Source organism: Vollenhovia emeryi, unplaced genomic scaffold (genome assembly GCF_000949405.1).
Source record: "Vollenhovia emeryi isolate VEMERY1.0 unplaced genomic scaffold, V.emery_V1.0 DF939142.1, whole genome shotgun sequence".
In the NCBI taxonomy this organism is placed as follows: Eukaryota; Metazoa; Arthropoda; class Insecta; order Hymenoptera; family Formicidae; genus Vollenhovia; species Vollenhovia emeryi.
This window is the reverse complement of record NW_011967224.1, coordinates 785,238-807,668: the sequence shown is the minus strand read 5'-3', so window position 1 is coordinate 807,668 and position 22,431 is coordinate 785,238. Positions and strand designations below refer to the sequence as shown.

The 22,431-nt window shown below is 48.0% G+C and overlaps 1 protein-coding gene across 5 annotated transcripts in view; it reads right to left on the bottom strand.

Moving 5' to 3' along the window:
• LOC105566760 (protein trachealess) overlaps window positions 1-22,431 on the bottom strand; it is a 96,973-nt gene that overhangs the window by 60,380 nt on the left and 14,162 nt on the right. For 2 of the 5 annotated variants that reach the window (XM_012021023.1, XM_012021026.1), the window contains exon 2: window positions 16,437-16,469. In XM_012021023.1, the coding sequence (XP_011876413.1) occupies window positions 16,437-16,469 (33 nt within the window). Of the gene's footprint in view, window positions 1-1,776; window positions 1,807-9,440; window positions 9,489-16,436; window positions 16,470-22,431 lie in introns of all 5 variants that reach the window. The other 3 variants (XM_012021020.1, XM_012021021.1, XM_012021022.1) reach the window with 3 other exon arrangements.

Here is a 22,431-nt window from a genome sequence, read left to right as displayed (position 1 = left end):
GTAGTTGAAAATGCCACGTTTTCTTACGATTGCATGATTTTACGAGACAATTCTCTCCGTGTAGCAATCGCTTTCATCGCGGACACGCGATCGATTTATTTATTAGAAAAAAAATGGGGAAACTTAAACGCATCGGCCAACAGCCGATTCGGCACGAGTGCGGGGTGGAGGGAAGCGGGGGGGGGGGAAAGGGCGGGGGGGGTTTTTGTGGGGTGCGGGCCGTTATGGTCAGGATTACCGCGGCAGAACTTGGGGGGGGTTCGCTCCCTTTGACCGACGCACTTAGAACAACAATAACTCACTAATCCAAGCGGGCCCTGCACCCGGGCACCCGGGCGGCGCCGATGAAAAATGTAAAAATCCGGAAAACCACTGCTCCGTGACAGTTCAATACATTTTAAATGCGTTCCGGCGCATTTGCGGGATACGATAAGCAGCCGCGGGACCCGGGAGCCACGCGAGCGCCCCAATATGTCGGTTATTTATCGTCAGATTTATGGAATAAATGAGTAGGCGAGAGCCCGCACTTGTCGCGGCGATCCGCAAATATATGCCTTTTCGTTTTTATTATTAACGTTTCGCGCGATACGTCGCGAATGGAATCGCAAGTTTCCCCGCGACGCCGAGAACGAATCGGGACGCGTAACGTTAAATTATGTATCGCCGCGATCGCGCTGATGACGGGAAAATAATGCATAAATTATTCAGAGGCGAATAATACGCGCTACGGGAAATGCGCAATGAGCCGGACGAGGGAAGCGCTCGAGCGGGATAGATCGATGCGCCGCGACCGTTGATGAGAGAGGAGAGAGAGGGATAAGAAAAAAAAAGGGTAGGAGGGTTGGTGGAATGCCTTTATACGACGCATCTCTATGGGATTCTTTCACGACACGCCGATTTAAAACGCCTTTTAAGACGGTCGTAGGGCCCGGGTGGAATTGTGCCGGGCTGAATCGAGCATTGAACTCTATATCGCTCGTACCCTCCCGGGCGCTCCATAAGTTGCATTCCTATTTTCTGCCGTAATAAGGAAGCCCCGCCGTGTCAATAAAACGCGATCGACTGTAGTCGCGACTCTCGCGCTGATTAAAAAGAGCAGCGCGCGCAAAAGCTGAACGTATCTCGACGGGCGAGACGCGCAGACAGGAAAAGTACCGAGTTTCGGGACGAAGTCTCCCCGCGGAGAATGACGCCCTCGGCCCGCCTACCAGGCCCGCGGATAAACGTCTCACGTAAGGAACGAAGAAGCGCTCGGCAATCACGCGGAAAACAAAAGCGCGCGCCCGGGCCGGTGCATTACAATACAACGAGCGCTAAAGCCCCAAAACTGCTGCTTTGCAATTCGACGCGCGCCCCGCTCATATAGTTTTTACATAATCGCGTTTCGTCACCGAACACGACGTTCATTCGATAGTTTCGCCCGCCGCGCGAAGGCTCGTTATTATAGGGCGCATACGCGGTAATGACGCGTATGTATTATGTATTAACTGTGAGAGAATCGACCGCGACGTCGCGCCCGGATGACACTTGCACCTTCCGCGGTGACGTTCGCTCTCGAGCGACTCTTTGGTCTTGAAAACTCGTGGTGGCGTACTCGTGTGTGCGTGTAAGGATGCATCGCTGCTAATAAGCGCTAGACCATTCATCGTATTGCGCACCGCGCCTTTTTCGGCGCGGACTCGAAGCGGACTTTCACGCAGGGGCGAAAGTACCGCGAGTAAGTTGAAGGGGGGAAAAAAAGAAGCGACATGCATTTTGAGTGAAGTTGAGGCGTACCTTTCGAAAGCGTAGTGTCTCTCCTCAAATCTGTAACACATAAACAAGCTTCGTCACTATACCGTGGTAACGTACAACTGCGCAAAGGAGAGGTCATTGGTTCCGAACTCGTTTCATAAACTAGTTTCGACATCGGCCCATCGGGCGAGAAGGGGGCGACGAAGGCAGGACCGCGAAGATGATTTGAGACGGTAGACGGGTAGTTTGGCGCACGTAGGTAGTTATACCTATAAGTAGACATAATCATCACCATTGTAGATAGGCGGACGGGCGAGGCTAATTTCCAGACCCGGCATTATAGCGGCCGAATCAGCTTTTCTATAGTATAATAAGCTATTTTATATGACGCGCGCTCTCGCAATTATATTGAGATTAGATAAGAACGCGCCGGCCCGCTCGGTTCGCGGGCGAATTCAAAGCGCGGTGCGAGAGTGCCCGGGGAAGGCAAACACCCGAACGTTTTACCGGTCCCGAGAAAGTGCCCGAGATATTATTTCGACGGCCGAGCGATACGGCGCGGTCGGGACGGGCGCTTTTCTTGCCCGCGAAACCAAATTCCGGCATAAATAAAGAGCGTCATTCGCCGAGCGTGTATTCACAATGCTGTTTACTCCTAAGCGGAGTTTCTTCCGACATTACGAGATCGAGAAGTCAGCGTCGCGGACGTTTTTCCGATCCTGTTCGACGAAGCGACTACGCGGACCGGAATGCGAAGCCGTGCGATAAAAAGCGAATCAAATATCTACCGTTGGGCCGAACCACTCGACTAATGAAAATACCTATTGTTACCCCCTTGGTTTTGTATCGGGCGACTTTTCGTCGCAGCCATTATGCGAGGTCTACAATGCGAGTCGCAGTAATCGCAGTCGTAAGAATAATCGACTGTAATTGGCCCAGCTCGGTCAGACACGTAAGAATTGACCAATCGTAGTCGACTATTCCTACGACTGTGACTCGGAGACTTGCACTGTAGACCCCGCGTTAAGGCCCGCGTGTAGCCAGTCAACGTGCAGCTTTTATGGAATAGCTACAAGTTGATTGGCCACACATTTTTCTCGAAACTAGAACCTGGACCAAGTTCTAGCATCGTGGACACAGGCCTTTAGTCCCAGTCTACAATAGATGATTTAAGCCCTGAGCTTTAACCCAAGGAGAACAAAAATTTTGGTCAATATGGCACCAAATTGACCAAAATTTGACATAAATGACATCGAATTGACATCATCCTGACTTTTTGTTCTCCTTGGGAAGAAATTGGCCAATCGCGGTCAAGTATGAGTAGAATACGCGACTGCGATTAGTCAATTTCTGAAGGCTTAGGGTCTAAATCTCTATTGTAGACTGGGACTTAGACTCCGCGCGGTATTTCGGTGCGAGAGGAAGCGCCGCTTGAATTCGACGTCGCGGACGAAATAGCTACGCGAGATACGCGCGATTATGAACGATCGTTTCGTAAATCAGTCCCGGGCGTTGCGCGTGGAAATTTTTAAACCGGCGTTTCTTCGTCGTCGACGGCGCGAGTCGAAGTGTCGCGTTTGGCCGACCCCGGCGACGCGGGTTTCCGCCCAAGTGAATCGGACAGTGATGGGTGGCGAGGACGCAGACGTGAAAAACAATCGAGATCGGAAGCGAGCGGCGTTGAAAATCCGCGACGGCAGGGATGCGGCGTGGCGTGCGCGCGCGTTGCAGTTCCTGATTCGCATTTAAGTTAGCCTCACGTTCCGCCGGTGCACGTGATCCAGCTGCTCGAGAGGAATCCCACGTATCCGTGACGTCGCTACGTCTCCACCGCGGGCAGGCCGCATGCGAATACGCGGGTGCGCGCGCGAGACTTCTGTCTAGCCGCGCTGACTTATTAGGGATTCTGCACGCGGGCCGTGTGCAGAAATTCGACGTCGCGGCACAGGCGCCACGTGTACTCGCCGGACGCACGTTCTTCTAATTTGCGATACGTCTTCGGACTGCTTAAAACTCGACCAACCTGTTTCTGTTCCGATGCCGGTCGATCGTATCCTCGTCCGCCAAAACCGGAAGAGTCGGGAAAAGGGAAGGGAGAGGGATTATCGTTGCGGTTTGCGTTCCTGACGCCGCGTGCGCGTATGCGTAACATTTTTCCACGGCCGCAGGTTCATTTACACGAATCCGTGACGTGGTCGTTCAGTTCCGTCGGTTTCCATCAGTATCGGTGATGGCGAATATTGCTTTCTTGTTTTGCGATGGACGTGGGATGCTGGAGTGATTCTGCACTTTTGGCACCTTTTGCTCCTAGTACTGTCAATTCGTGAAAACATTTGCGTAATATACAAATTAAGTGGCTTTTGTGTACGAACCGACAGTGTTCCGCTATTCAGATTAAGTGAAAGAACAGCATGGTATCATTGAAATTAAGTTTAGAAGCATAACAAGAAGTCTATTCACTCGAATAAGTTATAGGTTAGGTAACTTATAACTTATTCGAGTGAATAGACTTCTTGTTAAGCTCCTAAACTTAATTTTAATGATACCATGCTGTTCTTTCACTTAAACTGAATAGCGGGACACTGTCGGTTCGTACACAAAAGTCACACAATTTGTATATTACACAAATGTTTTTACGAATTGACAGTCCCAGGAGCAAAAGGTGCCAAAAGTGCAAAATCACTCCAGCATCCCCTTCGGTCCCAGATTTAGACCCTCGTCAAGTAATCTGTTACAAGATTGTTAAAGATCACATATTAATTTGGCCAATACCATTATGTTAAGTTTCAGAGTTAAGATATTGGTCAAAAATAAAAAATATAAAAATTGCACTCTTTGGTTGGGGAGTGCAAAGTCCATTGAAATTGCATCGTTATTCGTTAAATATGTGTACAAGAGAAACGAGCGACCTGTGTTGGACGAGAGATCAGGCTGAACATTGACTAATATCTTACTGTCACAATGGTACTGGCCAAACAATTAATACGTGATCTTTAACAATCTTGTAACAGATTACTTGAAGAGGGTCCAGGTCTGGGACCGAAACGTTGTAACGTGTTTTGTTTTTAAAATAAAAGCATTGGCCAGTGTAGGTCGTTAAAAATTGGATATCACCTATTTGCTTCTTCTTCGTCTCAAGTTTGAACAATTATCGCCCACTCGTAAACTTGAGCCATCTTGAGAATTACTGAATCCAAACTGTTTGAATAGATGCGATTAAACGCCACTAATGTATCACGAACATCACTGATACGGCACTGATACGTCACGAATATGTGTAAATCGGGATTGGGAAGTAACTTGTAACGAAGTTGTAATACTTTTTTTGGCAACTCTAACTTAACTTCGTTACTTTCTCTCCGTCTGTAACTGAACTCAGTTACATTAATAGTTACTTTATGTATATTTTAAACCTCCACGGATCGCATTAGGCCCTGCATTACATTAATGCATAAACTATCGGCACTTTACAATTAAAATGCAAATTTAATATTTTCATTTCCATTGCAAGAAAGTAACTGCAGAGTAACGAATCGTTACTTTTTGAGTAACTGCAACTAGATACTTTTATAAATTTATTAATTTATCTAACCACAAAAATATCTAATTATTCACCTGTAACAATTTCAGATATGATATTATGAATTTTCTACCACAGACTCGTGAACCCATTCTGTTTCGGCATAAATTAAAATGTTCAGTCGACTTTAGAGTTTTTTTTTCGTCCATACACAGTTGGAAAATTTGTGTTTTCTTGTTGAGAAAAATGCCGGTTAAAATTTTTGTGTTAAATGCCTAACACATTCATATGTTAATTTAACATATTGCTCTTGTGTTAATTGACCTCAAATGTAAAATTATTAAAATAAGTGAAAAGAAATGTTAAGACAACACAATGTGTACTTATTTTTAATCTGACACAAAGTAACAAGATTTATCTGTTAAAATTTACAGAATAAAATGTTGATCTTATTCTATATAACGTAAGACTGATTTCGGACCGTCATTTAACTTGTTTCATCTGTAAAATGTGAAAATTACATTTTTTAAAATTCATTTTGCCATTAAAAATATGTTAATTTTACACAAAATTTATTTCAAATTATTTTGAGATTTGCATTTATTTTGTGTTATAATATTAACAGAGTATTATTAGTGTGATCATTTAACATATCCATATTGTGTTAAATCAACACAGAAATTTGTGTGGACCGTTTGAGACGTGTGATATCTGTTAAATTTAACAAAAATTTTTCAACTGTGTATACATACTAAAGAATTCCTTCTCCGTAGTTTGAGCACTTACAATGTTTCTTGATTGTACTTGAAAAGGACCCGATAAAGTAGTCGAAACGTCGTGACTAAAATAAACATCAATTTTGCCAGTTCGGTCAATTTAAAAAAAAAATTTCCCTTGGTTGATCACCACTGGCGACAAAAATCTACTCAAATTGTTTATAAAGTTCCCAACCCCGGTGTAACTGGACCTTGAAGATGCATCTCTCGAGTCCGAGTGCACCGTGTGCGTGCGGTTCTCCGGGAGGGAGAGGGGGGACAACTTTTTGACCGTTAAATCGCGCTCAACATAATAGGCCTTCAGCAACTTTCTAACGTACGACGTGATAATTCACGATGATAGATATCATATCCAAAATATTCGCGTAATCCTTTCTTTGTATCGGCCGATAGGGAGAGGAGAAGGATTTCGCGAGAAGCCAGGCACCCTGTGGCTATACTTATGACTCCCTTATGTATCTCTTCCCTAAATCTTCCTCCCTGCGCGCCGCATTCGTAAGAATGCGCGCGTTTTTCATATCTTTTTCGAATAAATAATCGAAATCTAACGAATCCGCCTTACCCGCGCGATCCAATGCGTCTCGCGTTCGGTATCAATTGATGCAACGAGCCTGAAACTCGTGAAATTAGAGCGTGCGTAAATATATAAATAGCACGGCAAAACTTTCACTCATCGAGATCGAGTTAATAGCGCCGTCCGCGCGACGCTGGCGGCGAAACAAGAGCGACAGATTCCGGTAACGCCGCATCGGCTGCAGCGAGCGGAGGCAAAAGCGTAGAAACGTTGCATTGTCCGGCGCGTTTCGTAAGACGGGAGGAAACCGTGCGACAATGCGGCTTCTCTCCGGCGGTCTCGCGGGAGCGAGGGACCAAACGCGGTAAGAAAAGCGAGCGCGAGCGGGGAAAAATGCGGCCTCGCCCGTTGTTTCGCTTTCCTCCTTTGAGTTTTATTTATTGGCCGGCGTGAATATTCAGCCCCGGCGGACAAAACTCCGTTCCGTTCCGGCCGCGCTCCGCTCGGCTCCGGTCGGCGCGGTGTGTAGTGTCACTTACAGAAACGCGAGAGCGATATTGTTGGAGGCGGCGGCGACGCCGCCGTCGTCATCGTCGTCGTCGTCGTCGTCGTCGTCGACGCGAGCACAATACGGCCGAGAATACGGCGGAATGCATTAATATTAATGGTGGTACAGAAAGAGTCTCCTCGTTGCTAACGCTCGCGCGCTCGCGACAGGCTCGACCGCTCATCGAACTCTTCCCGAAAGACGAAATCGCGATCGTTGATCCGCGAGACCTTGCCGTACATCCGCGAGAGCGGTTTGATGAAAGAACAATTGCTTCCCCGGGAAACGCTATACCGCGTGGTACCGCGCGGAGCGATACCTGCTCCGTTGACGCGAAATTTCTGTGTTTGCGTACTCGTCGGATGCAGCGCGGCACGGTGGCTCGAGAGAACGCAGCTCGTAAGGTTGTCGCCTCGGGCGTCGGTTATACCAGTGACGATGCACCTCGTAACGCCCACCATCCTTTATCATCGTACACTGCCTCGGCAGATAATTCGCTGTTTCGGCCTTTCAACATTTTATACTCTGCGCACGCGAGATTAGCTCTAATATTTTTAATTTGCCTGACACAAAAGGTACAGTACGTAAGACACGAGGGAGGGAGGGAACTCGCAAAGTTCAGTTGGAAGAATTTTTATGCAAAAAACTCTGCGATTTATCTCGAAAGCGGCATCTCCATAACCCGGTTAAAGACTTTGATGGCCTTGCAAGTCCAACTTCCAAGGTACATCACGAGATGGGGAGCGAGATACAAAGTGGCAGATTCTTCGCGCGACGTAGGTGGGTGGTGTGCGTGAGTCACGGTTATACATATTAAATACGTCGGATCGTTGGCTAACGAAACGCCGCGGCGTTGATTATATCTCGCCGCCGCTTATCTCGATGATACATGTCGCGTGGTTTTTCCTCTCCGTTTCAAGTTAATGGCACTCGTACTTATTTTGCAATGTATCGGGAGCGCTCGGCCCTTTTCATTTGGTACGAAAAGGGGGGTCGATTGTTTCGGTTTAGGATCGAAACCGCAGGGATAAACAAAAGTGGACGATGAAAACGCGGCGTAGGATGGCGAGAAAACGACGGAGAGCTCGGGGGAAAAATAACGTAGGTCGTGGAATGGCTTAGGAAAGCCGATCCGAAGTCGGATGGGAGCGTGGAGAAGGTCTCGAAGTTTCGCTGGTCGGTTGACCTCGTCGGGTAATAAGAATAAATGTGATTCTATTACGGGTTCAATTGTTACGGCGGCAGATAGGCTGCTCTCGATGGAGGACGAAGGGTAGATCGTAGTCGATAAGATTTACCCGGGAAGGTTTTACCTACGAAAATCGCTCCGCCACTTCGGACATTCGGTAGGGAGGAGGATGTCAGTATTAACGAACGTTACGAGCGCTTGTAATATCGACGGTATGTAATCGCCCGTAGTGCCGAAAGAACGTTGCAGATGCTGGTCTTGGCTGTAATTCGTAATTGAAGCCCCAGTCGAAATTTTGGCCCTATGTTGAACCTTTAATTCTATTACACATATAGTAGGACAGTAAAAGAGATTGAACTGCAAGTACAAAATTTACTCCTTTAAAACTGATAGTGTCGGAAATTTCGGCTTTTGCCAATTTAGCATTAAAGTGGGTCCTTTTAAGTAGGAGCTAAAGTAAAGTTTTAGAATTAAAGATTCAAGGGAGGAGTAAATGTAATGTCATCAAAGTAGGTTATCGCTGATCTATGTAGGTGTATAGATCAGCTACGTAGGTGTAAATTATCCTTAAAAGTATCACAATAGTACCAAAATTTCGACTCGAATGCATTTAACTTTTATTTTTCCCGAGTCGAAATTTTGGCCCTAAGTTGTGAACCTTTAATTCTATTATATAGTAGGACCTAAGACAGTAAAAGAGATTGAACTGCAAGTACAAAATTTACTCCTTTAAAACTGATAGTGTCGGAAATTTCGGCTTTTGCCAATTTAGCATTAAAGTGGGTCCTTTCAAGTAGGAGCTAAAGTAAATTTTGAGAATTAAAGATGCAAGGGAGAAGTACAAAAATATACTGCCATCAAAGTAGGTTATCGCTGGTCTATGTAGATGTATAGATCAGCCAAGTAGGTGTAAATTATCCTTAAAAGTGTCAAAATACTACCAAAATTTCGACTCGGGAGATCTCTATGTAAATCGATTTGAGATCAACAACAAATCTTTAGTGATCTTATTTCGTTAGTAAGCAGTAGACATATTCGTATCGTAGTTCTACGTGACGCGGAGCGTAGATCAGACCCGCTCGCCGTTCTTAGGGCACTACTCGAGACAAGAAAGAGGCGCGATTTCGTAGAACGCGAATCGGGACTGAGAGAGTACTCACCGTGCGTTGACGGAGGTAGGGTTTCCGACGTCGTCCATGGACGGTTTCCTAGAATGAAACCACGAGTGAAATTCGTTACTGTTCATCCGCATCTGCATAAACGCGGGATGGTTATACGTGGTCGCGTATATATGGTTTGCCGATTGCCACATTTCGCGCGTACTAGCGGAGATTCCTGAGGCTTCTCTCCTCGACGGGGGCGTCTCTAAAGGGGCAGGTAGTGATTCTTGAAAATTTTTACGCCGCGAAGATCGGACTTGCGTGTACCAGCGTCGCTTTCACGCCGCCGCGATTCATCTCCGCATTTTACGCGATGGACGATCGTCGCGCACAGTTCTTAAATCACCGCACACGCTGTTCGCTCTCGTCCACATTCGCGTTTACGGCCCGTAATCGCTTATATAAATCGTGTCTCTCCTGAACACAACGCGGCGAAACGTTCCGCGTGCGCGGCACAGCACGTTATCGGTCACAAATTACGGTAATCATTACAAATTTTCCGACATTCGGCGCGATCGCGATTGTAATGCGCGAGTGTTCCTGGGTTCGTGATGCAATTTGCAAAGCAATTTCGTTACGAAGACGGGTACGGACGTGGCGAAAGTGGCGAAGAAACGTCCGCGCGACGGCCGGTCTTGCGAACGTGTGCGTAAGTGTCATCGGCGCGTGTTGGCCCTCGTGCTCGCGGAGGGTTCCACCCCCATCATCCCCGAAACGTCATCCCCCACCAGCCGGTGATCTTCGCTGCGCGTGCCTTCTCGCCAATGTAACGCGATGCGTTGCTCAGGGGGGGGGGGGAACAAGAGGCTTGGCGGGCTCCATTAATCGAAGAAAGCAATATTATTCGCGCGAGTCGCGAGGAAGGGAAATTGTTGATAGAGTAGGTAGCGCGAGCGGAAATCGCAATTTCGAACAGGTCGTACGTTATCGCGATGGGTCAGTGAAAATTCTTGAGACACTTGCGAGACAAACGCCCGCAGGCGTCGAAAAACCTGAATAGGTATAAATGAAAGCTGTCGAATAAATATGTTCGTACAAACGAAGCTCCGATCTCCGATAGTCGAGATCTTAGCGGGCCGGAGCGGGGGACGCGCCAGTGCTCTGTCTTCATTTGACCGATTGTGAGATCTGGAACCCCGCGACGCCAATAAAACGCCGTATCTCCGCGGTAGCTTGTGTATCTATTTTCACGCCGCAACCTTATCCCTCAGTCGACCCTAACGTCGCGTCGCACCGTGGAGGGGATCATCGATTAAAGCCTAATGGGATTATACCCTTACGACGGATCGTCGCTCGCTCCATCGTGCGCGAATAAAAACGAATGTAGATTTAGACGTTTAATTGTAAAAAATTTAAATTTCACGCCATTAACTACTTCTCATTTCGCATCCCGCGTAAGAGTCGCAGTGGCGGACGCGTACGCTGAAACGAAACTTTTAGCTACCGTAGCTAATCATGGTTTGCTAACTAGAAGTTTCTAAACCGCAGCAAACGGTTTGCTGCCGCACTTAACAACAATACAGTAGCGAAATGTCTAGCTATCACAGCTAACTATTAGCTGTCCATATTTTACAACTGAAATTTAGTTGCCACGTGCAGGTTTTAGCTACGGCAGCTGTATTTTTCCTACCGTGCGGGCCAAGCAAACGCGGATGACGGCGTCTCATCAGTTATTATTCATTGTTATAGTATCGTTGTTAATATCGTGTTAACCGGAGACGTTTACCGGTGACGCAATGGGGAGGAGCAAAGATTTCGCCGGCCCGGAGGTCAAGAGCGGATTTAAGCGCTGGTGGTAGCGGGAAGACACGGTTCCGAGTTTTGCTTATCGATTCAAATCGCGTTCCCCGCGTATGAATGAACGAACGAGTGGGCGAGTCGAGCCACCGGTTGAATGGGGAGAGCCCCACGGGTGACCACAAAGTACAGGCGTGCGTGTCGAGGATCGTTCGCGTTCTCCGCACGCTCCGCTCCTCTCGCACGTCTTTCCTCTAATTCCTGTGCTATCACTCCGCGAGTTCGCTCGTGTTTGAGAAGAATCGCGGATGGAGCGTTCGCGTCGAATCGGATATACCCACTCGACGTAACCCAGTTTTCACGACGTTATCGCGACACGTCCCGTGACTCTGTGGAGTTTCGCCCGCGGGGGAAACCGCTGAGGGCATTGTGGTGCACAGATTTTGGACTACGTGTTGCTACACGGAAAGACCGGCTAAGGCAAAGATAACTACGATTAAAATGTTGCCGTATAAATAGTAGGGGCGTCTACATTGCTTTGCGCTGCAACATTCACTAAGTTTGCTGCACAAAAGGCATATAGTTGTCTCCTCTAGAGACTCTGTAATCAGAGACTGGCCATAAGAGGGTTCGTCAAATTCCTGCGAGTGAGAGAGAAACATAGGCTATCTCACTCTTGTACGATTCTACGATCGTAGAAAAGTGAGATAGCTTATGTTTCTCTCTCACTCGCGGAAATTTGACGAACTCTCTTACGGCCAGTCTCGGTTCTCTAGTCTCCTCTACTTATCGTACCAATGTGGGTATGACAACCACGGATATAGCTGTCCCAAATATTACCATTTATTGGAGTTGCGCCAACCCTACTTAGACATGTGGTAACCATATCGGTCTCTCCGTGTAGGCATTTTTTGGACATTAGTTTGGGCATCACAAAGATAAAATAAGATATCAGATCAGAGTTGTTTGCTGCTCGTCGCGATTGTCCTCTTTCAGTTTCGGCACGTTAAATTTATATTTCTCACTCTCCCTTTATGGCTTTCACCATGTGAAGACTCACGTGAACATGTCAGATGACAACTCGAGATGACAGATTCGCATTTGAGCGCCGATGACCCGAAAATGGGTCGAAACGTTCGACGATTAATTTACAAATTCAATAAATAGCTGCATGTTGGGCATTTTCGCACGAATACCTGCGTTTGGCTCGCATTGGCCCTCTTCCCCCTCACCAATTAAAATAAGATAGGAAGATCCCAAGGAGAAGAAAAGGTCAGGATGATGTCAATTTGATGTCACATTGACCAAATTTTGGTCACTTTGATGCCACATTGACTAAAATTTGGTCAATATGAAATCAAATTGACATCATCCGGACCTTTTGTTCTCCTTGGGATAAAGTAATGCCCACTGGGCACTAGTGGGCATCGGTGTACAAGATTTTGGTCAGCGGTTTCGCCCGACGTTGCCCGACGCCGGAGCTCGTTCTCGCGAGCGTACGGACGAGCCGCGCCGTCAGTGATGTAATTCGATGTATCGGACGCGTAGCTAGGTATGCGGCGCGACTAACTCGGAGCGTTTTGTATCGCCGGCGCTAAAAATGCGTGGCGAATCGGGACGGGTAGGATCGTCCTGACTAGGCAACTTCGAGGCAGATCCGTTTTCTACGATCTTAATAGGTATCGGATCCGCTCAAAGCATTCCGCCGTGTAACCCGCCTAGGTACCCCCCCCCCCCCCGCTCGCAGTCCGCCCCGATTACCAGTGGTAAATCCGCCCCGTTTTTCACGCGTTGGTTTTAGCCGCGGCATTAGAATCACGGGCCATCGCGCATCGCCTGTTTTTCGGCCACTGTCGCGCCGTGATTCCAAAGTTCGCGCGCGCGCACCGCGCGCTATTAAACGACGCTCGGATTTTTGTCGGGCAGTCCGCCGCATTGTACGCAATTATACACGCTTTTTGTCAGCTAAGCCGGTGTAAAATGCGGTTTTCCGAAAATGGCAGTGGAACGAAGACTGGTCTCTACGAGGTGGCGTACGGGATAGTATCGTTTAATTTGGCATAAAACATCAGCCTCGTCTACTTGGAGCGCGTCTGTCTCGTTCGCTGCTCGATCCTTCTTCCCGTGCTCCCGCAGCTTCTTTCTCGTCGTCGTCGTCGTTGTTGTTGTTTCGCGATAGGTTCCGCGAACGTTACTTTACACGTACACCTTATACTTGAGCGTTTCAATGCCTCAATCCTCCTCCCGTCGTTTCCCCTCGCGGACGGGAAATTATTTTCAAGGCCTTTTAGCCGAGGCGCTGGAGAGAAACGGAGAAAAATTTTCGCGATCGGAGTAGACACTGATTTCTCTAAGCGGGAAGTTGAGCGAGGATTCGGTAAGAAAGGTTTTTGCGTAAGGTACTTACGCCCGTGTAACTGCGAGAGAACTAAATGTGTCGACGTCTTCTGGCTGATCGAGTTACCGGTTAAGGCGATGCAAAATGCGGTTTCGCTTTTTGCGCCACGGTTTAATAATACCACGCTGTTACAACTATCCGCGTAAGCGCAACAATATCGTCTCTGTTTTTCTTCATATCTTCGTTAACGCTATCGCGATACCGGCCGTATTGAGAGAGGCAAGCTCGGTCGTTCGCGATGCGAAATAAATTTGGGCGAGAGAGGTGCAAGTTGGTCCGCGCGCATCTGGATATGGACCAACGTGTTCCGGTGGACAGTGACGAGATGGAATAGCGAGGGAGCCGAGCGAGCGAAGAATAGCGGGCAGAAGCGGCGCGGTGGCGGAGAAGGAAGAGGGGCACGAAGGGGGTCCCTCACGAGAAGGGACGAGTAGGGGGCATGGAAGGCGACCGGTCGACCGGTCCTCCTGGACAGACGGACGGAAAGACAGACAGGAGACTGGAGACCGCTCATTACGGGCGGCGCATGCGCGAGGAATGCGGCGGCTCTGGTCTCTTCGATACAATAAATATAGGATCGGAGATCGGCGGGTGAGCGAACGCGCGGGATGCGCGGCGCGAGAGAAGAGTGGAGAGGGGGGTGGAGATGAGGAGAGGGCGACTCCACTCTGCGCGGCCGAGAGAGCGAGGGTAAACCGATGAACGGGGCCCGGGGGTCCGACAACAATGCCCGACAACGTAGTAACGACATCCAGTTAAATCGCGGTGGTCGGGCAAAAAAATACGCGCGCGCGCGCGCGGCCGCGATTCTTTAAGGGCTCGGTGAACTCGCAACCGCGCGCACGCGCATCTCCGCCGACGTTTACTCCATCGTCGTGAGAGGCGCGAGCGCGAATTGGAGCGAACGTGGAAGAGAAACCGGACGCGCGACACACGCGACAGCGATTTCCATTGGACGAAATTCGTCCCTCGTGTCGCGCCGCGCGACACGATCGTGCGCCTACGAATTGATAATTAAACGGAAAACTTGGTCCCTCGTGCAATAACGATCGCAGAACTAATCGCAGATCACGGCCGGGGTCTTGGGACGCGCGCACAACCGAAAATTACGAGACAAGATCGCCGGGCAGTCCTGCGTTGGCGATTATGAGTAATATAATTAACATTTTCGTTCTCTTAACGGCGCTATTAGCAGGAACGAAAACAGGCGCATTACAGTTTAAAAGCCCCGCGATGGACTCACCGAGGATGGGGCACCCGGTTTAAAATTGTAGGGAACCGACAAGGTAGATGTACCCACGATATAAATGCTGATCAATCAAGGCGAACGGAGCATTTAATCGATACTTCAATAATTATCAACCTGCTCCGGACGAGTTTCGCAGACAACCCTTATGCATCTTTTTATCATAGTGCTCCTTTTCTTATTGATCAATCGCCCCTGCTTAATAATCACTTTGAATATAATTTATGCCGTATAAAACGCGAAAACGATACGCTTTCTCAAATCGTCGCGTGCTGGCTGAGATTATTTCCCCCCGTGGCTCCACCGTCGTCGCTAAATATTTACCACCGGGAGACATTTTCCGCGGTATCGTAATGACGCGTGATGCGCTGAAAACGTCTCATTAATTTTAGCGCGTTCAAATACCGCGACGCGACATTTTTCACGCGGGAAACTGTAACGGGTGACAGCCCGAAGACTCGCGAGTGACGGAGAGGTAGACGCGGGCGCGACCGGAATAAACCGATAACGATCCGTACGATTAATCGCGTTCCGTTGTTTGCAATTAGCGTGAAATCGCTCGCGGTTAATTACAGCGATACGAGTGCCGCGCGTTTCGCCCGCGTCGCCATCGTTAATTATACGCGCCACGTGATTACGCATAATGGATCCGCTCGCGGATGTGCGTTTTTCGTGAGTGAACCACACACGGGCCGCGCGGTAAACAACGTCGTAAAGCTTACGCCGATCTCTTGACGGGGAGGCCGATATGGTCTAATTAGGGTTGGCACCACCCCAATAAATAGTAATATTTCGGACAGCCATATCTGTGATTGTCGTGCCCATATTGCTATGATAAGTAGCGGAGACAGCTACATGCGTTTTGCGCAGCAAACTTAGCGAACGTCGCCACGCAAAACAATGTAGATGCCCCTGCTATTTGTACGGCAACATTTTCATTTTCGTTCCTTTCGCCTAAGCCGGTCTTTCCTACGTTCCTACGTCGCGCCCTTTACTCTTGTAATAAAATCGCGCGGCTGCTGCGCTTTTCGAGCAGCCGTTCTCCTAACGGGCGAGGCACGCGAGATTTGATACACGATAGACGCGTAAATGTAGCAAACGGCCGGGACGCATTTCGTTTGGAACGTTTGCCCAGTTGGCCGTTTCCATGTGTCCCCCCGCGTATACGTGCGCGTGCACACGGTGGTCCGTGAAACGGCTCCGTGCCGATTCTGCGTTCGTTCGTCACTCGAGTGAGTTGATTTATATCCGTGAGTAAGAACCTCGTGCCAGACCTCGATGCTTCACCCGTTGCTTCTGCGTGCGCGCCGCAGCGCTCACTTTGAACAATGGAATTGCGTCGCGACGTCCATCTCTCTGTATCAATCACCTCGCCAACGAGATCTTTTATATCTCTTCGGCCGGCGATCGGGACCGCTCCTTTTCATAGCTTCGCTTTGTATTATTAGCTCGTCGTAGATCGGTCTCCTCCTCGCTCTGACGCGTTGCGAATGCCGCCCGTTCATCGACGAATTACATTTGCGACGATCCTACGCCTTTTCGGGGCCGCTCGTAATTCATCGTCGACGAGCGCAAGCGAAAGCGAGTCAACGCGAGAACACGATGAATCTCTTACCTGTCTGTCCAGCAGAGCGCGTCATCTCGATACCTGGAAAGAATTAGAAAAAAGTGGTCTTAATTATTTTCATTCATTTTTCTTCAAGATTTGAGTCGCAGTTATTTTACTTTATTTTCTCGACCACGATAGATCTATGTGATCGACGATTCTTCAAGCTTTAAGAGCGATCTTCTTACAATGAGAGTTTTTAAGGTCTATCGTTTGGGTGTACCGCGACGTCAATCTCTAAGCATTCCCGGCCAACGTTGACGCTTGTATAGGTATTACTAATTCGTCGCGGTGCGCCCGATCGGCGCAGTGCCCCTCTTGTGCTCAACCCCAAAGTCCAAATCCCGTGTCGCAGCTTACAGGAAAAAGCTTTTATATGAAAGCTCGGATAGGAATAAGATCGTCGTCGTAAATTGCGTGCGAACCTAATCTTGCGGTTGAATGGTGCCACGTATACGTTCGTCTCGAGGCCCCTTTTCCTATTCCTCCTCGTCAAATCATAAATCCGCCTTCCTCCTCCCCCACAAACAAAAGCGAAATTTATAAACTTTATCCGTCAGAATGTACGGTGATGCTAAGCAGTCGAGTTGCATAATTCTCTTCGCAGTCAAGCGTATCTTGGGAAAGAAACGCAGACCTTGGGACGAAACGCGTCGGAAAGTCGCGAGCCCCCGGCGAGCATCGATACCGGGAGCAGAAATTGACGATTTTGCCGGCACTACGGCGATACACCATGGATGAATCAGAAGAAACGCGAGAAAGTGGGGCCTGTCAGCGCGACATGATTTAAAGCCAAATATTACGACAGAACGCACATTCCTGCGACGTCCCCGGTTAAGGGAGACGAGGGTGAGCGACACCGGGGGATGAGCCGTAAGTCGTGCAAATATGTTGGCCGCGGTTTATTACCGGGACGGCGGAATGGTCGGCGGGGTGGAGGAACATTGATTTAATGCGGGAGTAATTGGGCGGCCGGACGTCTCTATGAGCACGCCACCTTCCACCGCTAATGCGTTCCCGCCCTTCTAACCTTTTGGCTAACCACCGTGTGAGCGAGCGAGCGAACGAGCCCGCCAGGTCTGGCCTTCCTCTCTTCTGCCACCCTCGCTCCTTCTTCCATCCGCGGGCGGGACGTGAGAAAGGCGAACGCTTTATTACTGCTTTTATTGCTCGGCGAGTTTTAGCCGCGCGTATCGCAGGTTGGATCGGCTTATGGCGCTTATTAAACTTTGATGTCACCAAATCGCTCTTTCACTCTCGTCCGCGTCTGGCTCCTCCACGCCAGTGTCTCCGGGTGGCACGCGGACGTACGTGAAAGTGGATACCGGAGGAGCCGGCGCCTTTGACAGAACGCGGTAATTTTATTAGAATTCAAATTTTATTGCGGTACGCGTCCGTCAATGGGATCGATAAATCAAATACACCCCCTCGCGCTTATGGGAAGCAATAAATAGTTTGCTTGCAGCCACAAATTTTCTTCGTACGTAATGGAATAGGTGTTTCGTTTCTTTTATCTAAAATTTTAGCTTACAAAATTTCCAAAACGGCAAAGTTTTATCGCAATATACACGTCCCACTCCTCTGTTCAATAATCTTCTTTCATCTCTGCGGAAACCTCATAACGCCTTCTTTGTAAAACGTTATTGTTTTATAGCAAATATCGAGGCGATTTTTGGTATCCTTTACTCGTATTTTAACGAATTTAGTTTTGACAAAGGGAATTCTTGGTGAAAGGAACAGATAGTAATATCAGGTGGAGAGTAGGAGACGTCTAGAACTGACAAGCAGACGAGATGTTATTTTTCATCATGACAACCAGGCTACGTGTAGTCTCGATCGCTAGGAATAAACTACTTGCGTCTGATCGGGACGTTCTACCTCACCCTTCGTATCCCCTTGCCCCGTCCGATTACTACCTGCTCCTTTCATTAAAAAATTCCCTTCGTTAAAAAATTCGTCAAAATGAATGAGATAAAAAAGTTGCGGAAAGAAGGCAGTATGAGGCTTCTAGAGAGGTGGAAGAGGATTATTGAACAGAGTAGGACATTTATACTACAGTGAAACTTTGCTGTTTTCGAAATTTTGTATGGAAAAATTTTAGAAACGAACAAAAGAAACTCATGAGACAAGCTAATAGAATCGTTGATTGAACGAAATAATTAAATCGCTGTGTTTCTTGATCAGATTCACGTTTAATTGCATATTGCTGGTAAAAAGAGGGTTAGAACGGCATGTCATGTTACTTCGTGTCAGCCCGACTTGTTACAATCAGTCATGTTGCTTAAGCACACACAACAGTGGAATGTGTATACTTATAGCCACCTGAGAGTAAGTTAACGGTCATTATAGGGAGTCCCGTTCATCCTCGTCATCGCGTGCAGGAAATTAAAGGGTGCGTCTCGAGATTTGCGTGTAACGTGGCCAATGAAACGTTCCAGGTGTTGAAATTTTATTAGCTCAAATACGCCCGCGTAAATGCCGCGGCGCAGGCGGAATCGCGAGTGATGTCGTTATCGCAACGGCACGACGGAATTGCCGGGATTCGAGTATTTTCTATTATATTTCTACGAGAGTGCGGGACGAAACACGCGTTCCCGCCGGCCGGGGATATACGTCGGGGGACTTTGCGCTACAAATCTTCCTCGTGTGATATTAGAGAAGGAATTCTCGCGGGTGTTTCCCGCATTTCGCGAAACAGGATGCGGGACGAACGAGTTGGAAAGACTTCCGAAGCGACCGGGTTCCTCCTCGCCCGCAGCACCATGTGTCGCTAAGGTCGCCGAGAAGAAGAGCGGGGAGGCCTCCGTGCGCGTTCCGGCACTCACGACGAACGAACGAGGGACCGCAAACGTGCTCTACAAGTAGTCATAATACGTGGACCGGGGGCAGACTCGCACGTGGTGCGATCACGTCGAACGGTGCCCAGGCACCCTCCGCCGCTCCCGGTGTAAAGTTAAACTTTGGATACGCCGGCTGCGCGAAATGTCTATCCCGGGCGATGCGACGTTTTCTGATCGCGCACGCACGCACGCTCGAAGAACACGCCAGCTTTCGGCGACGACTGGCCAACAATGCCCTTCGACGTACGAAATGATACATGAGAGATGCGATACTGCAAATCTCGCATTTGGATACCGAGCATATATTTTTTTTTAATATTTTATTCGCGCACGTGCGTTTTTCTATTTTATCCTTTTCTTCTCGTGCCGATGTTCTACCAACGACAGTTTTATTTTAATAACAAAATGCATTTGCCACGACAGATTTTGCATCTTGAGAGTCAACGAACACATATTCTTATGAATAAACTTGCTCGACCGAATTCTCTCATTTTACCGGGAAAATAGATCTTACTGCGAGATCAAACGAAGCTATTATAGCAACATTTATTTGCTCTCACATTAAATATACAGCATGAAATAATTTTGCTGCAAATCTCGCATTTGGATACCGAGTAGGTATACTTTTTTAATATTTCATTCGCGCGCGTGCGTTTTTGCATTTTATCCTTTTCTTCTCGTATACCGATATTCTACGCGGGAAAAAAAATGCTGTTGAATTAAACAAAATGAAGTTGCTTGAATTACACGTTAATGTCACGGGCAACATAACTAATTCACTCAATTGTATTTGCAATGGATTTTAATTTTAAGCATTCAACTAAATATTCAGATTATTAAGACAATCTGATGTTTTTCATTTATTAATACTGATGTTGTTTCAACGATTTTATGTCAATTGCACTGATCTTGTTAATACAACGCCATTCTTTTTTCCGTGTACCAACGACAATTTTATTTTAGTAACAAAATGCATTTGTTACGACAGATTATTTATCTTGATGAACACATATTTTTATGAATAAACTTGCCCGACCGAATTTTTCCACTTTACCGGGAAAACAGATCACTTACTGTGATATCAAACGTAGCTATTGTAGCAACATTTATTTGCTCCCGCATTAAATATACAGCATGAAATAACTTTGCTGCAATATAATTATTTTTCTTCGTGACTTTGTGCGCAAAATGTTACGTCGATTAAACATAATCATTCGTTGTTCTATGCAAATGATTTGCTTAACGCTCCGGTTAGAACATTAAACTCTAGTTTCGCCAAGCCTGAGAAATACTATATGCAGCGAGTCAGGCTTCGTCTATGAACAACACGACGCTGTAACAGGTACCATTTTCGCGTTAGCACGCGCACAAGAATTTGAATGTAGCGAAACTTTGTTACAGCTGACGGTGCTACTTTCGCCTCGCAGACGTCGTAATTCATACTCGATGAAACTTTAATTCGGGTCGCGAGTGAAAAGCTTTCGATATTAGCAAGCCGTGTGAAATATTATATTAAACCCATGTGGAATGCATGGTAGAACCATGACAATTAAGTAATTCTTTCTGTACAGGAATCATACGAAAATTATCACACATAACATAATAATATTCGCGCCAATAAAAATTCTTACCGCGTCGCAGTTTCTATCATCCCGTATCTCGCCGGCGCGAAGACAATCTCTGTCCGGATAGCACAATTTAGTACAAAAGCATCGCAAGTTTCGGTCGCACAGAGCACGCCTTGTCGATGAACAAATCGAGTGATTCGAACGGTGGTTACGTATCCTCGGAGCTGTTGCCGGGAAAAAAGTTTGAGTCCCTCGCGGGACAGCACCCTGGTGCGGCGCGGCGCGGCGCGGCGCGGCCCGGAGCGGAGCGGAGCGGAGCGCGGAGCGCTGTCGGTCAGTGCACCGTCGTCTCGACTCGTTTCGGTATACCTATATGCAGGCACGACCTACGTTCCAGCGGAACGGGAGAGCGGGAGCATAGCTGGCGCATTATCACATACGTTAAGTTTTTCTCCCTCTATTGGCCCAGAGCGGGGACACGAAAAACGACTGATTAATCGAACCAACACGGGAGCATTCTTGCTCCGGAATATATATACACAGAGAAAAAGAGAGCGAGGGAGACGGAGAGAGAGAGAGAGAGGGGGGGGGGGAGAGGGAGGGAGAAAGAAGAGAAACGGGAGAACCAGTAGTAGCGAAGGCAGCAGCCTGCCCCGTGCCCACCACACCCTGCATTCGCGCATCTGCGTCCGCGGGCGCGGAGAAGACGAGAGACGACGAGGAGCGGAACGAGAGAAAAAGTCCCTGTCAGTACCATCGCGGGGAGTTCTACCGATCTCTTTCGTCTTCGACGAAAACCGGAATGCGTTTCTTAGCGGCCGAGATATGTTCCGAACTTACAATTAACGCGGCGCAATAGCGTACGCGGTTGTACGCGGCAAAAAAAGCCGCGGTACCGGCTTGTAATGCGCGCGCGCGTTACGTTACGTCGCGTGTGCAATGCCTAATTTGGGATATCCGCTTCTCTTTCTCTCCCTTCTCCCGCGTATCCTTTTTCACCTTGCGACAGTTATGAAGGTATTTCCATCGAAACAATTTCGTTAATTTGATTTAGAGTCGCTTTTCCTCGCGATTCCCCCGCGCGCGTAAGTCGACTACCCCTAGATCGCCGTCGGGTTGCGCTGCGGTATTAGAAGAATGTCGTGAGCGTTTACCGTGTCTCGACGCGTGTCGAATTAAGGACGTGAAATGATATGATATAATACTCTATACGCGTTAATGTTTTCCAGCGTAACGCTAATGTTCTTCGTGCCTGCCGTTCCACGCATATCGCGCGATAGGAAAATGAGCGGCTTTACATCGTGACGCGATAAGATTTACGTCTTGTTAACAACGCGCGCGTTTATTGTCGAGCAGGGCGTTTGGACAAAGGAAGAGGATAACGAAAGTCAAAGGTAGCGTTACACTTGAAAGGCTACGTTGACATGGAGGAAAGAATAGGGTAATAAAGAAGGTGGGGGATATTATACAGGGTGTCCCGGGAGGAAAGGTCAAAATTCTGGGAGGTGATAGTATCGGTCAGTTTAAGCAAAAGTGTTCATATGAACATATGTCCCATTCCCCACTGTTTCCGAGATAGAGCACATTTTGTTGACA